Here is a 17,093-nt window from a genome sequence, read left to right as displayed (position 1 = left end):
CATTAATTTATACCGAGGCAACACAGCAGGCTCACACCCAAAAGAGTGTACTTAAAACATTTCCCTTCAAGCCTATTATGAAAACATTCAAGCAAATTAGAACTTCACTAGGTACTTTGTTACATACAGTATTTACTACTTTATTTTGAACACAGTGGGAATCCATACTTGGTTTAATGGCTTTTCTTCAGTGCTTTTTAAAAAAATTGTTCTGATAATGTTGTTATAGATATCATAGAAACACTAAGAAAAAGAACATGAATTATATGAGTCCTGAAAGTCCCTGCAAATGAATGAATGGGTTTTGAAAGAATTATTTAGAAAGCAAGCAGCTAACTGCCATTTAAGCCTTCCAGCGCTCCCTTTAAGAAGTAAAAATACATGTATGTCTTATATCAGTGATTTGCATTTTACAAAGATTGTTCAAGGTTAAAATACACTTATAGAGCAGCTTTGCAGTGTGTCTTGTATCATAAGTTGAAAATGGAGCTATACAATCAAACTAGTGGGTGAATTCATTCTCCCCTCAGTTCAAATTGTAATTGGGTTGCTAATTGCAAGCATCATCAGAGAACACTGAAAAGAGATCAGTTTTCCCCCTAGAATTCTAAATTGGCTTACTTTTAGGGAACACACATGTGCATTTTTGCATTGCTGCTTAGAGATTATTTTATTTTACTTTATTTTTAAAATGCATATAATGCCTTTTATTAATTTGGTTTTTGTTTTTCCAGCAGTCAATTAATGATTTGGTTTTTTAAAGATAATGTGTATACAACACATGCCCTGCATTTGGGCATAAGTTCCCAAACTTTTCAGTTTGCCAACCCAATAGCCCAAATGTTATTGGTATGGTGACTCATTTTATTGCCATAATCATGATCCCTATCCACACTATTAAAAAACAACAGCTATACAAGTTAGTATCTCCTTCTTCTTCTGTACTTGTATCATCTCTTTCACAGTTACAGTGGTACATCGAGTTACAAACGCCTCAGGTTACAAACGCTTCAGGCTACAAACTCTGCTAACCTGGAAGAGTTACCTTGAGCTGAGAACTTTGCCCCAGGATGAGAACGGAAATCATGTACCGGCGGCGTAGCAGCAGCAAGAGGCCCCATTAGCGAAAGCACGCCTCTAGTTAAGAACAGTTTCAGGTTAAGAACGGACCTCTGGAACGAATTAAGTTCATAACTAGAGGTACCACTGTACTAGGGATATATACAATTTAATTATATATCTGTAAACCGCTTTGAGATTTTTATTAAAAATATAAAGCAGTATAGAAATTTTTTTTAAAAAAATTAATTACTTTGTGCAAATTATTTGGAGAACGTTACTTAAGCAAAACAGAGTTTGGGTTTTAATTTGTGTAGGTAACACACTGTGCTAGTTATGGATTTATATTTAGACCAGAAGTTGACAGTGGTGGCTGTCTAGTGTTTCACAGTTTCTCTTACTGTGCAATCTAGCACTGCAGGTAGCTAAGATCACAATAATGTTACACAGAATCATAGAGTTGGAAAGAACCCTAAGGATTATCTAGTCCAACACCCTGCAATGCAGGAATCACAGCTGAAGAATCCCTGACAGATGGTCTTCAACCTCTGCTTAAAATCCTCCAAGGAAGGAGAGTCCACTATCCAAGGGAGTCCGTTTCACTGTTACTGTCATAGTTCCCTCTAATGTTTGGTTAAAATACCCTTTCTTGCAACTTGAATCCATTGGTTTGGGTCCTACCCTCTGGAGCAGGAGAAAACAAGCTCACTCCATGTTCCACGTGACAGACCTTCAGATTAATTAAAGATGGCTGGCACATCACCTCTCAGTCTGCTTTTCATGGATTAGGTGACTCATTATAATGTTCACTCATTATATTGAAAAGAGAGCAAAATAGTAGGCTGGATATAGACAGTACTAACAGAATAGTTAAAGAAGCAGGGGTTAATATGGATAATAATCTGGCAGCTCTACCCACTGAAGAGAGTTCCTTCTGCTCACGCATCATTAAAATTCACCAATAGTGCAATGAACAAGCAAAACTGGAGAATATTCATCACTTCAAGAATGAATGAATGTCTTCAGAAGCAGGGGACAAGAGACCTTTGAGGACTATTTGAGATGTGATTGTCACATAGCTCATCCTGTGCTGAGATTCTACCACAGGTTCACTTAATTGCTGTTAGAATCCCAAGCCCTGGCACCTAATTTGCAGAACAATCGTGGGCATGGTTTCTCAGACGTTAAGTCCCACTGTGTACAGTGGGGCTTATTTTCTAATAATTGTGCTCAGACTGCAATACTATAAAGTGCTTTCTGGGGAGAAAGTGGGGTAGATGTTTCTGGATTGTAATGCAGAGGGTTCCACTGTTTGTCTGCTTACAGAAGACTCATTAGTTAAGGTGCTTAAACAGTCACATCAGCATGGAAATGAAAAGTCAGATAAATATGTCCTACATATTACTCAGCTAATACCTCCACACCTCAGAGGCATATCCAACAATTTTCATTAATTTTCACTGTCTAACCTGCTAGTGGTTATTAAAGTCTGTTCCGTAAACACTCACCTCCGTGTAGGCTTGGGTGACCTGTTCATAAAGGGACTGATGATGATGGATGGCCAGTTCAAGGTCTTGCATTTCAGAGGGCAGGCCTCCTTCACTGCACATTTTGCACCAGGCATCTACACCAGAAAGGAACTGCAAGAAGAAATTCCAAAAGGATATTACAGGAATGCAATAGACAGGTAGCAGCAGGAGGAAATAATAATAATTAAAATTTTCAGGAGAGCCAGTTTGAAGTACCACACATCATAGCACATCAAAAGTAGAGTGACACAAACAAGCATATAAACAAAGTTTCACTTTCTGAGTGGAAACCAGGACCCACAGAACTTGTGTACCCAAGAGGGCACGGAACTTATAATAATCAATCAGCAGCCCCCTGACCTGTCAGTGCTGCAATGGTTTTGGACAACTCCCTGAGTTTCAAAAATAACAGAATGGAGAAGGCAGATTTTTTTATTATTATTTTTTGAGAGAGAGAGAGAGCAAGAGAGAGAGAAGAAAGCTGTATAGCTCCTTGGGTGCACCTAACCCACTGATCATGCCTATAACATGTTTTTAGATCCTAGCCCATGATAGCACAGAATGAGAGGAAGAAAAGGAGTGCTGGTCTTAATTGAATACACAAGCTTTCATTTTAAAAGCTTAAGTGATAAACCTGTGACCCATTAACTTAGTGCAACTGACAGGGTAATTTATTGAAGATAATCTCTACATGAAGTATGCTACATCTTAGCACTACTATACAAAATCGAGGCCAAGCAATCACTTCAACAACAAAAAGAAACAAAACCTCCCTCTAAAGGTCATGTAAAAGGGGAGAAATCGACAGATTCAGCATCCCTCTATGATTAGCAACACTTGCCCAAATTCTATACAGTGGTGCCCAGCAAGACGAATGCCTCGCAAGACGGAAAACTCGCTAGACGAAAGAGTTTTCCGTTTTGGAGGTGCCTCGCAAAACGAATCTGCTATGGGCTTGCTTCGCAAGGCGAAAATGTCTTGCAAGTTCCTGGGGTTTTTTTTTCCTTTCCCCCCTCTTTTTCTAAGTCGCTAAGCCACTTATCTGCTTATCCGATAAGCTGATAAGCCGCTAAAAGCCGCTAAAAGCCGCTAATAGCGCTAATAGCGCTAATCCGCTAATCCGTCAATGGGCTTGCTTCGCAAGACGAAAAAACCGCTAGACGAAGAGACTCCCAGAACGGATTCTTTTCGTCTTGCGAGGCACCACTGTATTCTACACAACTATTAAAGATATCTCTGCCCAGTTTTGAATATGGTCACCCTATACGTAAAGCAGCAGAGCTAGGCCATCTTCTACCTTTCAAAAACATCCAGTAGTGATGGAAAATCTCCCTGCAGCTTGATTTGAAATTGAATCAGTCAATGTGAAAGTTTACTGGAGAACACTTTTTAAAAGATTGCTTTTTCTCTAAGAGCCCTTGTAATATCATCTCATACTATTTCATTTTTAACTGGTTCAAAAATCTAGTTAGTTATTGTGATGGGACGATGAGCTGCTTGTGTGTAAAATCCAAGTCCCTCAGAGTTTGGTCAAGTTTGCAAACCTCTGTCTGTAACGGAGCCCCTTAAACATGGCTCCGTCAGTCGCTGGCAGATTCCGACAGTGGTTGCTTTCGGAATCGCTTCCAACATAAAAGCTCCTTAACGGAAACACGTCTTCTGGACTCTCTGCGTGACAGTTTCCGGCGAGGAGTGGGTGTCCCTACAGGAGGTCCTGAAACCTCCCCACTGTTTTCGCTGGAAGTGTCTCTGAGCCATCCCTCCAGCTCACTTTCCCTCAGCTCAGCTCCTCTCCCCCTACTGGTTCCCTCTTCAGCTGCTGAGTCTCTCCCAACCTGTGTGAGCCCTTTCACTTCCCTTCCTTCCGATGGCAGTTCCCTGACATCCACCTCCCCTCCAGGGCCCCCTTCATCCCCTCTCGCCCCCTCCTCTACGGGCGGTGAGGAGGCAAAACCCCGGAATGAACTTCCTTCATCTTCCGATGTCTCGAACACTTCTCTCCACCTGTTGCGGTTCCTGGTCTCGAAGTACTCCTCCTCCTCAGAGTCCATCTCCCCTTCCCCTTCCGAGTCCGAGAATCCTTCCAACTCCTCCTCCTCATCGGTGGTCCCAAAGTATTCCCTCCGGAACCTCTCCACAGGCTGAGGTTTCCTTGGGAACCTTTGATGGAAAGTTTCTATCAATACCTCGTCATTGATATCTTCTGCCATTACCCAAGTGTTTTCTGACTCCGGTTCTCCTTCCCACGCTACCAAATACTCCACCTGATCCCCCTTCCACCTGGCGTCGAGGATTTCTGCCACATGGCTGCTGCATTCCCTTTCTTCTATGACCGGTCCCCGAGTGGCCATCCCTTCTCGTCCCCCCTCATACGGTGACAGTAACGACCTGTGAAATACTGGGTGCAGTTTCATGTGGTTGGGTAACCGGAGCCTGAAAGCCACTGGGTTGACCTGTTGAATGACCTCAAAGGGACCCAATCTCCTGGGTCTTAATTTCTTACAACCTCCTTTGAACGGCAACCCTTGGGTTGACAGCCACACCCTATCTCCCACCCTTATGGTTTCACCTTCCCTTCGGTTCTTGTCTGCCTGCCTCTTGTATTCTTCCTTCGCCCTTTCTAAGTTGAGTTGGAGCTGACGATGGATTGCTTCCATTTCTTCTACAAAATGCTCGGCTGCCGGGGCGCTCCATCTCTCCCCTTCTACCCCTGGGAAAGCCCTGGGATGACACCCATAATTAGCCAAGAAGGGGCTCATCCCTGTGGACACATTCTCGGCATTGTTGTAGGCAAATTCCGCCAGCACCAACTTTTCTACCCAGTCATTCTCTCTGTCATTGACATAACACCTCAGGTATTGCTGGAGGACACCGTTTGCTCTTTCCGCCTGCCCGTTGGTTTCAGGGTGCCGGGCAGTCGAAAAGTTGACCTCCACCTGCAGTAAGCTCATGAGCTTCCTCCAGAACCTGGAAGTAAATTGTTTTCCTCGGTCTGAGACCACCCTCAATGGCACCCCGTGCAACCTAAAAATGTGTTCTACAAATAACTTCGCTGTCTCTTCCGCCGTGACTGCATGCGAGCAGGCTACAAAGTGGCACATCTTTGTTAGTAGGTCTACCACCACCATGATGGCTGTTTTCCCCTTGGACTTCGGCAGATCAGTCATAAAATCTATCGACACTGCCTCCCAAGGTCGTTCTGGGGTTGGTAAGGGTTCTAATAGCCCCGCCGGTGCCCGCCTCTCCCCTTTGGCTCGCTGGCATTGCTCACACCCTCTTACATACTCCCGTACATCTTCCCTCACCTTAGGCCACCAAAATTCCCTGGTGACCAACCACATGGTTTTGTGTTGTCCAAAATGCCCCGCCGTGGGGCTGTCGTGCAACTGCTTGAGTACCCTCCCCCTTAAGTCTCCTTCAGGGATATACAGTGCCCCTTTGTAATACAAAGCTCCATTTCTTTCCTCGAAACCCCCTGGTTCCTCTCCCTCACCCCTAAGACCTCTGAGCTTATTCTGGGCGTATTCATCATTCTCTGTTTCCTCTACCAGTTCTCTTTGTCCCACCAATGCCGCCCCACACACCCAGCAGTCCTCTGGAATGACATGTCTCTCTTCGGGTGCTCCCTCCCCCTCCAAATATTCAGGTTTGCGTGAGAGAGCGTCCACCCTAATGTTCTCTGGGCCTGGCACGTAACAAATCTCAAAGTTAAATTTGGAGAACTCCTGGGCCCATCTCACTTGCCGTTGGTTGAGCACTCGTGCCGTCCTCCAATACTCTAGGTTCTTGTGGTCAGTGCACACTTGCACCTTATGTTGTGCGCCAATTAGCAGGTGCCTCCATCTCCGGAACGCCTCATGAATGGCTAGTAGTTCTCGGTCATACACCGTGTAGTTCCTCTCGGATTTGTTCAGCTTTCGCGAAAAAAAGGCACACGGTCTCCACTCTGACTCCTCCTTCCCTGGCTGCAGAAGCACCGCCCCAATCGCTCTGTCTGATGCGTCAGTTTCCACTCTCATCGGTTTTTGTAAATCCACATGCAGGAGTTGTTGTTCCGAGGCGAAGGCCCTTTTTAGTTCCTCAAATGCTCGCTCCGCCTCCTCAGTCCAAACGAACTTCTTCTTACTGCTGAGACAGTCCGTAATGGGCGCCGTCAGGTGGGCAAAGTTTCGGATGAACTTACGATAGAAGTTCCCAAATCCTAGGAACCTCTGCACATCCTTCCTTGTTTTGGGTGTTTTCCATTCCAGCACCGCCTGGACCTTGCCGGGATCCATGGCCAATCCCTTGTCTGACAGGCGATACCCCAGGAATTCCACCTCCTTGGTATGAAACTGACACTTCTCCAGTTTCACCCACAGCTGGTTGGCTTGCAGCCTGCTCAACACTTCTCTGACGTCTCTCACATGCTGCTCCTCATTCTCAGAATACACCAACACGTCGTCTAAGAAGGCCACACAATTCTTGTAAAGCAAAGGCCCCAGGACGTGGTTCATAAACGATTGAAAGCATGCGGAGCCTGCTTGTAGGCCGAAGGGCATAACTAAATATTCAAATGCCCCTAAAGGGGTGAACATGGTGGTTTTCCATTCATCCCCCTTCCTTATTCGTATCAGGTTGTACGCCCCCCTTAGGTCCAGCTTTGTGAAAATCTTTCCCTTCCGCACCCTTGTCAAAATGTCGTCAATCCTGGGCATAGGGAATGCCACTGGTTCTGACACTGCATTTAAGGCCCTGAAGTCACACACCAGCCTCGGCTTGTTCGTGTTTTTTTTATCCACAAAAAACACTGGGCTGCCCCCCACCGCCCTGGACTCTCTGATGAACCCTCTCTTCAGGTTCTTGTCAATGAACTCTCTTAGCTCCTGCATCTCTCTGTCTGACATGGCGTACAGCTTGCCTACAGGGAGCTGTGCCCCAGGGAGTAAATTGATTTGACAGTCAAAGGGTCTATGCGGAGGTAGTTGGTCAGCTTCCCTTTCGCTGAAGACGTCGCGGAGATCTGCGTATTGTCGTGGTACCTTCACGTTCTCCGTTACTTCAGTCCCTGCTAGGGTGGCTTGGGCCCCTGCCAAACCCTTTCCCTCTTTGCAGTGTTCTAAGCAATGTGCTGAACCAAAAGAAACCACTCTCTGATGCCAGCCCACCAGCGGATCATGTAACGCTAGCCAGCTCATCCCCAATATAATGGGAGCTCCTCCCAAGGTGGCCACATTAAACGCTATCAGTTCGGTGTGCCTTGCCACCTTCATTATCATTGGGACGGTCTGCAAGCTGACTTCTCCTCCCAACAGCTCCCTGCCATCGATCGTGGTCACCTGCAGGGGGTTGCTTAAAGGGATCGTCTGTATCTGGTGTTCAGCTGCAAACTCTTTGCTCATGAAATTGCAGGAGCTGCCTGAGTCCAACAGCGCCTTTATCTTTAGAGGGTGTCCGTTTGGCAGCTCTAGCGCCACTTCTATCACTAGGGCGGGTTTAGGAGGTTCTGGCGTGGGCACTTTCACTGCTCTTTGGCCTGGCTGCTGTGCCCCGACGGTGGCAGCCAGGCGTTGGCTTTTACTTGCTCCGGTATTTCTTCCTCTCTTCCCTCCACAGCTCCTACCATCCCTTGCCATTCCTTCCTCTGGGGGCAGACTCTGGCAAAGTGACCTGGCTGTTGGCAGAGATAGCATTTCCGGGCGCCTTTTCCCTCCTTCTTTCCCCCCTCACTGGGCTTTGAAACTGCGCGCGCGCGCGCTGTTCCGATTTCCATCGGCTCTGCCGGCGGGAAAGTTGGCTCTGGAATGTCTGGAATGCGGAACTCCTTCCAACGTTCCCCCTTCCCTTCCCGCCTCTCCAATGCTCTCGCCTCCTGGCGCGCTCCTATGGTCAGCGCTGATTTGGTCAGCTGGTCCATAGACTCCGCCCTGGGCGCCCGGGAAAGTTCGTCTTTCACAGCCGAAGAAAGCCCTTCTTCAAAGAGCATTTGAATGGGTTCCGCCGATAGATCCCACCCCAATTTATGGATCAACATGGTGAACTCAGTCCAGTACTCACGGACAGATCGGCTCCCCTGTTTGCAAGCCATTGACTGTCTGCGCACCACTCCCTGTTCAATATCGCTGGAAAACATCAGATCCATGGCGCGAAAGAACTTCATCGTGTCCTTTAGGACGTCACTATTCGCTGCCATCAGGGGTCTAACCCAGTCTCTCGCCCCCTTTTCAAGATGCCCAATCACGAAAGCCACTCGTGATTCCTCGTCAGGGAATTCATCAAACTGCAGATTGAGGGCATATTGCATCTCTGTCCGAAAGCCATGATAGTCTTTGGGCTCCCCCCCAAACTTCTGCACCAATCCTGGTACCTTTCTGGCGAGCTGGGTGTCTTTCCCCTTTTTGTCTGCATCCTGAGCCCTCCTCTCCTCAAGCCTCGCCGTCTGCAGCGCTAGCTGGACCTCCAACACCCGGTACCTTTCTTCCAGGCTTGGACCCGCTCCAGCTCCTGCTTCTCCGGTTCCGGCTGGGTTGCTCATGATGCCTTCTCCTGCACAAGCTGCTCACGGAGACTGTCGGAATGCTGTGATGGGACGATGAGCTGCTTGTGTGTAAAATCCAAGTCCCTCAGAGTTTGGTCAAGTTTGCAAACCTCTGTCTGTAACGGAGCCCCTTAAACATGGCTCCGTCAGTCGCTGGCAGATTCCGACAGTGGTTGCTTTCGGAATCGCTTCCAACATAAAAGCTCCTTAACGGAAACACGTCTTCTGGACTCTCTGCGTGACAGTTTCCGGCGAGGAGTGGGTGTCCCTACAGGAGGTCCTGAAACCTCCCCACTGTTTTCGCTGGAAGTGTCTCTGAGCCATCCCTCCAGCTCACTTTCCCTCAGCTCAGCTCCTCTCCCCCTACTGGTTCCCTCTTCAGCTGCTGAGTCTCTCCCAACCTGTGTGAGCCCTTTCACTTCCCTTCCTTCCGATGGCAGTTCCCTGACAGTTATTATTATTTATTTATTTTTGGCCTGCCTATGGGCACTAAATGCATCTCATAGAGAGCTATGCAAACACACCCAGGGGCAGTTTTTATGACTCTATGAGGCAATGGAGAAATTCCAGAGCCTTAAGAAAGGGAAACCCATCACCCACAGACATGTTATCCAACACTACTGAAACTACAGTGGTACATCGGGTTACATACTTAATTCGTTCCGGAGGTCTGTTCTTAACCTGAAACTGTTCTTAACCTGAGGTACTACTTTAGCTAATGGGGCCTCTTGCTGCCGCCGCACTGCCAAAGCACGATTTCTGTTCTTATCCTGAAGCAAAGTTTTTAACCTGAGGTACTATTTCTGGGTTAGCGGAGTCTGTCACCTGAAGCGTTTGTAACCCGTGGTACCACTGTATGTATATTTTCTTAATGAACTGGGGATTTCCAGGATGCTAAATCTGTGGTGCCAAACAGTAAACACTAGCAATGAGAAAGCTTGAAAGTTCTAAGGCCATGTAGCCTGAACACTTTTCATAAGCTTACAAAGCTTATCCTGACCCTGCCTTCTCTGAACATAACGTTCTCTTGCTTGCTGGTTTGTTTGTTCAAACTGAACGTGACACATTGATGTGCCTTTTAACAAGCTCACATCTTCAACTTGTTTATTTATTTATTTCATATCCTGCCCTTCCTTCCAAAGGAGGCCAGGATTGGAAACAAGTGATAAAACGATAACAACATATTAAAAACAATTCCAATACGGATGCAGACCAGGAAAGATTCCACACACTCTTAATCCCACCACATTACTCTTTCCTAATGTTCCTGTTTCGCTTAGTCTTTTTTTCCCTCTTGCTCATTCTGCTATGCATAAACACCTATCAATAAAAAGAACAGCTAATTATACAGTAGCTACACTGCCTCATTTGAGTAATATAAAAAAACCCCTCTGTAGCCCCAGTTTTTTAATCCACCTTTGAAGTCCCGCCCCCTCTGCCTTGCTTAGGCAACGCTTTATTTAAGCATTGTACCTATTGAGGTGTACTGATTGAAGAGTTCCTGTTAAGTTTGCCATTTTTATCAAGGATGTCTTAGAATGAGGAGCCTAAAAGGATATGAAGGTCACAGTGGCTAACCCCATCTCAACCCCACCCTGAGCAGAGTCCTCCCCAACCTAAACACATTAGCACAATTATTATGAATCATAAGCATAGCTCAGCATATGCTGCGCCCAGCAGCTTTACGACAGGGAAGCCACTTTAGCATAAAAGACTCCTATGGCTCAACCAAGCTAGCTGAATTAAGTGTAACAATGCTTGGACAAATACACTTTTTTTGGATTGCTTTTGCTTTTCAGTGTGTACTTTCCCCACTGATTAGTGGTGATGTACTGTGGTTATCAAACCAGAAGTGGAGGGGAAACAGGAAAGGATTCACACCTACTGATCACCAAAAGGCATGGTTCCACTGCATGGTTCTCAATTCCTGCCCTCTGGATTCCTAAACTTCAGTGTCTAAGGATTCTGGCATGAAGCTAAAGTTTAGGTATGTAAACTTTAATGAACCTTTTGGGTATGAATACATGTGTCATGCATTTGCACCTAAGTAGGGAGAAAGTCTCCCCCCCCCCCCCATTTATACAGCATTTTCAGCTATGACCACAGTTTCGGCTATGACCACAAAGAAGAACAAAGTCACTCATGTACTTGAGAACTATTTATAAAGTGCTTCCCAAGGGTTCAATCAGCTTATGCCTGGCTCAGATAAACTGCAGCTGCAACAGTTTGTAAATGGTCTAAGTGTGTCTGTAAACATCAGGCGCTGTAAGATATGTTGTATGTTTTAAAATAGCAACCACCTTAGAAAGAGATAGAAACAAGTATTCCACAAAGGGTATTCTTGTTACTAGGTAAGAGAAAAGTGCTAGAGATGGAACTTAAATCACATGAGATTAAAAGAAACCCAGCTGAAATATAGAATATAATTTTATTAACAGAAAAGAGAAGAAACATCATGAGATTAAGACACCACACAATGTGAAGGCTGCCATCCTAAGCACATTTAACTAGAGAGTAGGTTCCAGTGATCTCGGACTTACTTCTGAGTAAACATGCTTAGGAACACAAAAGTTCAACAAACTCAATTTTAGGGGAATCATTTTCTGGGAATTACTGTTTGGCTCCTGCCTTAACTTTCATAGCACACCAGGGAGTTGATCTTCTAAATTATAAGACGATGAGTCAACAGGATACTTCACTAAATAGAAGAACCAGAGCAGACTACACATTTCAGTTCCAGACTCCCAGCTGATGGAACTGCAAGCCTAGTCAGATAATTGCAGCCCCCACCCCACCCAGGCACTTGAGAGTTTGCTGGCTCCACACCAATCCTTCCCTCCCACAAATGTCTCTTTTAATCCAAATGAGTAGCAAGTTGGACTCAAATTCTCCTACCCACTTTAATTCCTGTCCTGAGAGACTCTGATAACTGTCCATCAGCCTTTATTTCAAGAAAGGGTTCCTTTTTTCCAGTTGCTTTCTAACCCAAGTGAGAGGGCCATTAAAAGCTAGGCATGTTAATGCGGCTGATACAGCTGTCCTGTCAAAGCTTAAACCATTTAGGTATTTCTGTCTTTGTCTGTGTTTCCTTGTGATCTCTAAGAATGTGCCTCTGCACCTGACATCTCTACTCATGACTCACTAGAAAGTCCAAGAAATTGCCATTTAACAAGTATGCATTAAGAGTGAGGGAATCCCACGTTGCTATCAGTCTGGAAAGGTACTATTAGTCTGGCACGGTGCAGACTGCACCCCCAGTGCTAGTCCTTAAATTACTACACACAATGCACATGGGGATGAGACCAGCTGATCTGAAGACAGGCACAGTGTGGATTTTGAGGATCACAGAGCTGTTACAGCTGCCCTGTGGAAATGCTTGAAATCACTCCAACTGGCAGTTCTAAGTCCCATGATAGTTAAGTAGTTTCAACAGAGTATATCATCATGACATTTGGCAATACACCCGGCTTCCCAAAACACAACTCTCCGTTAAGATATTTTATTGGTTATTATTACAAATATTTATGTCCCAACTAATGTGCTCAAATTGGCTAACAACAAGGTTTATAATCTATTCTTACAGAACACTCCAGAAATAACAAAAAGTAGTCTAAAGAGGTAATAAAATACTGCAGTTGAGAAAAAGCCATAATATGCCTGTGCTGGCATGGAGAATCCAACTGCATGTGGAATTACTCCATACAAAGGGGTAAACAGTATGGGGAGTAATTTTAATTGGTTTTGAAGTGCAAAGTACAGTGGTGCCCCGCAAGACGAATGCCTCGCAAGACGGAAAAACCGCTAGACGAAAGGGTTTTCCGTTTTGGAGTTGCTTCGCAGGACGAATTCCCCTATGGGCTTGCTTCGCAAGACGAAAATGTCTTGCGAGTCTTGAGATTTTTTTTTCACTTTTCCCCCCCTTTATCTAAGCTGCTAAGCCTTTAATAGCCTTTTAGCAGCTAATCCACTAAGCCTTTAAGCCTTTAATAGCCGCTAAACCGCTAATAGCGCTAATCCGTTAAGCCGCTAATAGGGTTGCTTCGCAAGACGAAAAAACCGCTAGACGAAGACACTCGCGGAACGGATTAATTTCGTCTTGCGAGGCACCACTGTATAAAGCACAGACTCATTGAGCTTTTGGGGTCATTTCAGAGTCTGATCCTTAGCAACTTTTAGAAATGCAGTCAACTTTACCATTGAGACTAAGATCCAGAAGCTGAAGTATTTTAGCTAGAACATTTGACCTTTATTAATTTGTTACTGATTACTTAGCAGTATATACCGTAGAACTTAATTAATTACAAGATAAGAACAGCAACTGCCCTGCTGGATCACACTAAGGGCCCATTAGTTATTTTCCCTTGTTAACCAATAAAAGCTTATTTATATTAAGCTAATTCTTTCATATGTGGAAGAAGTTACATTTATGTGGCACAGTTATTTTTTGCATTTTAAGTTTGAGTTGTGAGTTGCTAAGGAAGATGGTGGCATACTAGATTATGGAGCATTACACTTCATCAGATTTTGCAGACTAAGTGGTTGAAGAATTCAGCCTAAAGCCCTGAGACTTCATACAAACAATTACCATGCCCAAATCAGCCCTAGACCTGAATCTTGAATGCTAGTTGTATAGATCTGCCCATGAATAGGAGAGGGAATCCAAAACAACCTACATGAGAGTGTTAAAGAAAATCAAATATGATTTTTCAGATTAAAATACTGTACTGCCAAACTTCTCAAAGACTAGCATAAACAGCTTTCACATATTATATGCTATTATATGCTATTTTATTTCATAAAAATGAAATAGAAAAAGAGGAAGAGAATTCTTGGCCAAATCAGATAAATTAGACATAAATTAATATTTGAAAATGAGACCATAAAATAAAGGGGCATTAATCAAAATGTAAAATCCCCTAGATTGAAAAAGATAAGCATTTTTTAAAAAAAGAAGTACAGAAGAAAAAGAAAATTGCCTGATTTTTTGTTTATTTGTAAACAGATAGCCATGTCTGAAGAGGGGAAAGGATGACTGCTAAGAAAAGAATAACAACAAAACATACCCAGATATACAGTATTTCAGCAAGGTTTCCCTTAAGCTCCTCTTGGTTACGGTAGGCTTCCTGTTGGCTGTCAAATCAGCCTGGAGAATATCCGAACTCAGCGACCTCTCTATAGCCAACAAAGTGACCTCCCCTACCTTGGCTGGATAGATTAAGGCCTGTATTGCTCTTGCCTATGAAGCACAAAAGCTTCTGGGCTCCTCCTTTCATCACTGCTCACTACATGTGATCAGCAGCTACCTTGGCTGCTTTCTCCTCCAATGCTCCTCTCCTAGAGTGGCCACCAGGGCATCTCCCAACACCTTCACAAACTACTACTGCATCAATGCCCATGCTTCTGTTGAAGCCACCTTCAGTAGGAGGGTCCTACAATGGGTCCTTCCTCTGTAATCTTGCAGCTGTTCTCCCACCTGAGAATGGGATAGCTCTGGTATGTCCCAATCTGCTGACCTTTCATTGCAGGTAAATGGGGGGAAAGTATGACCGTACCTATCTGAAGCATAGTTTTCCATTGCCAATGAAAGATCAGCAGGGCCCCACCCTTATGGCAGATTGCAGGATCCCTCAGTGTTCTCTCTCTATGATTCCCTGTTTTCTCTGTGATGTAGGATCTGTTTTCCCCCCTTCCCTAGTTCCTGTCTTTCCTTGAGCTTGGTGAATCCACAAACTGAATCCCTATTTGTAACACATCACCAAGAAAAGAGCCAAGATACCAGTTGAATTAATGGTATCGATAATATTCTCAACCAGACCAAAATCCCAAATAAACTGAAATTACACACCTGTTCAGCCTTCTGGTGAAACACAGCAGACATTGCTAGTATAGTGCTGCGCTCATCCAGTGCTGCAGCAAAGCTCTTCCATTCTTGATCTAGTTGCGTAGAAATTTGTTTAATTTGTTGAGAAGCATAATGGCCAGCCTCTGAAAGCCTGGATGCAACCGACATGATGCGATTTATATTCACATAGGCATTCTGGGGAGAGAGAAAATTATATTAAGTAAGAACTGCCACCCTCCCTATTATTCATCAAAACATTTTAATGTATTTCTCAAAACTGAGAATGGATTGTGAAGGAGAGAACAGGTACACAACCAAGCAGTATTTTGGAAGATCTGACAGCCCAAGCTAAATTATTAACAGTATCATATGGTGATATTCTTATTTATTGATTGTACCATTTCATCTTGCAGATGGAAATTCCCACTCCTGCATGCCAAATTTTCTACCTGTTGAAAGCAGTATTTATGGTGTTTGTCACCCATGCTTCAACTTTTGTTATTTTTTAAGTCACATATCCAGAGTCCCAGCCAGACAAATGGAGTAACTGAAATTGTAAGATGAGGGTTGGAACCATGCTAAACTAGTAAATATTGATTTATTTAAGATATTATTTTGAAACTGAAATAAATAAATAAATAAATTATGAACAACATAATTTCATTTCCACATTTTTATTTTACTTTAATGTATTGTTGTATTTAAATGTTTTTTTTAAAAAAATGATCAACAAAGCTACAAATTAAAAATTTAAATGAATCTACAATAAGTAGTGCTCTTGACTTAACCTTTCTACTTGCTTTGTAAAGATCATGCACCTACACAAACATGGAATTAATAAAATGTTCACTAAGGACATAGCTTTTTAAAAGATCAAATGCATTGTGCTTATCAATGATGGTCTAACATGCCTCTTTTCACCACTTAGTTTCTGGAGACACACAGGGTGGGCAAGAATTAAGGGCAGAAGGTGGGGATTCTGCTAGGACTTGCTCTCTCTCTCTCTCTCTCCCTCCTCCTTCTATTATAACAAATGATCATCACCAGAATAAAGTTGAAGAAAAATTATACACACAACACAACACCACTCAAGAGTGAAAGAAGCAGAAGACTCCATGAACTCAAGAAATACATTAACACGAGTCCATGTTTTTCTGCAGAAATCCAATTGCTGCTTTGATTTTGCAGGGAATGAAGCTGTAATCTTTAAACTGTACCCAGCAATTGTATAAGCTCTAATGAAGAACAATAGCTTGTTCTCATATGATCTCTTCAAGAACCCAATTCCCATGGTAATGTTCTTAACCAACTAATTGCATGTGGCCTGATGCAGATTTTAATTGAAGTGCATATTGTCTTGGCATAATATAAAGAGTACAGTGCATGGAAATGACAAACAGTAAGATCTTATTTCAGAAAGATGTCATTAGAGGGTAATTGTAATGTGTTTCCTATGCATTGTAACTCGAGGGACAGAGGGCAACTTGTCCTAGTTTTTGACAATTAGTTCCTTAACAATGGGTGGGCTGATGTAGCCATGTTGGAAAACAACTTTGCACATTTCTCTGAAGTCATGACTCACCCTTCGAAGGGGTCACATATAAAGCATAAACCAATTTTGGTGAAGCAGTTATGAATAGCTTCAATTAGAATAATCAGCATGTGCACTGGACTATTCAAATATAAATCGGCAATCAGTGTGATTTGTACCCATTTAAATAGGACAATGAAGCTTGCTTTAGAAAAGTAATGAGATTAATGGGATACCAAATATACTTTAAAGTCAGTTTTCTCTTTTAATGAGACACATTAACATATAGACGTAAATACTGCACAGTTGTAATAAAAGAAAAATCATTTTTTTAAAAAAATAATAATACTAATACTGCTCTGTTAAAATAAACACAATTCTTAGAGTACATAGTGCTATATAATATTCCTTTAGTTTAACATAACAGTCTAGGAAATCCATTTTCTTACTATGCACTATGGCATCACTATAGCAGTGATGGCGAAACTTTTATAGACTGAGTGCCCAAACTGCATCCCAAAACCCACTTATTTATCGCAAAGTGCAAACACGGCAATTTAACCTGAATACTGAGGTTTTAGTTTAGAAAAAAACAACTCATACATTAACATCTTT

The 17,093-nt window shown here is 43.5% G+C and overlaps 1 protein-coding gene across 15 annotated transcripts in view; it reads right to left on the bottom strand.

The window, feature by feature from the left end:
- Positions 1–17,093, bottom strand: part of KALRN (kalirin RhoGEF kinase) — a 509,101-nt gene that overhangs the window by 226,777 nt on the left and 265,231 nt on the right. For all 15 annotated transcript variants that reach the window (XM_081004646.1, XM_081004656.1, XM_081004642.1 and 12 more), the window contains 2 exons: positions 14,951–15,142; positions 2,568–2,699 (listed from right to left, as the gene is read on the bottom strand). In XM_081004646.1, the coding sequence (XP_080860772.1) occupies positions 2,568–2,699; positions 14,951–15,142 (324 nt within the window). The remainder of the gene's footprint in view (positions 1–2,567; positions 2,700–14,950; positions 15,143–17,093) is intronic.

This window comes from Podarcis pityusensis (genome assembly GCF_964106645.2).
Source record: "Podarcis pityusensis genome assembly, chromosome: 1".
Lineage (NCBI taxonomy): Eukaryota > Metazoa > Chordata > Lepidosauria > Squamata > Lacertidae > Podarcis > Podarcis pityusensis.
Note: the sequence above shows the minus strand (reverse complement) of the source record. Positions and strands in the feature narration are given on the sequence as shown.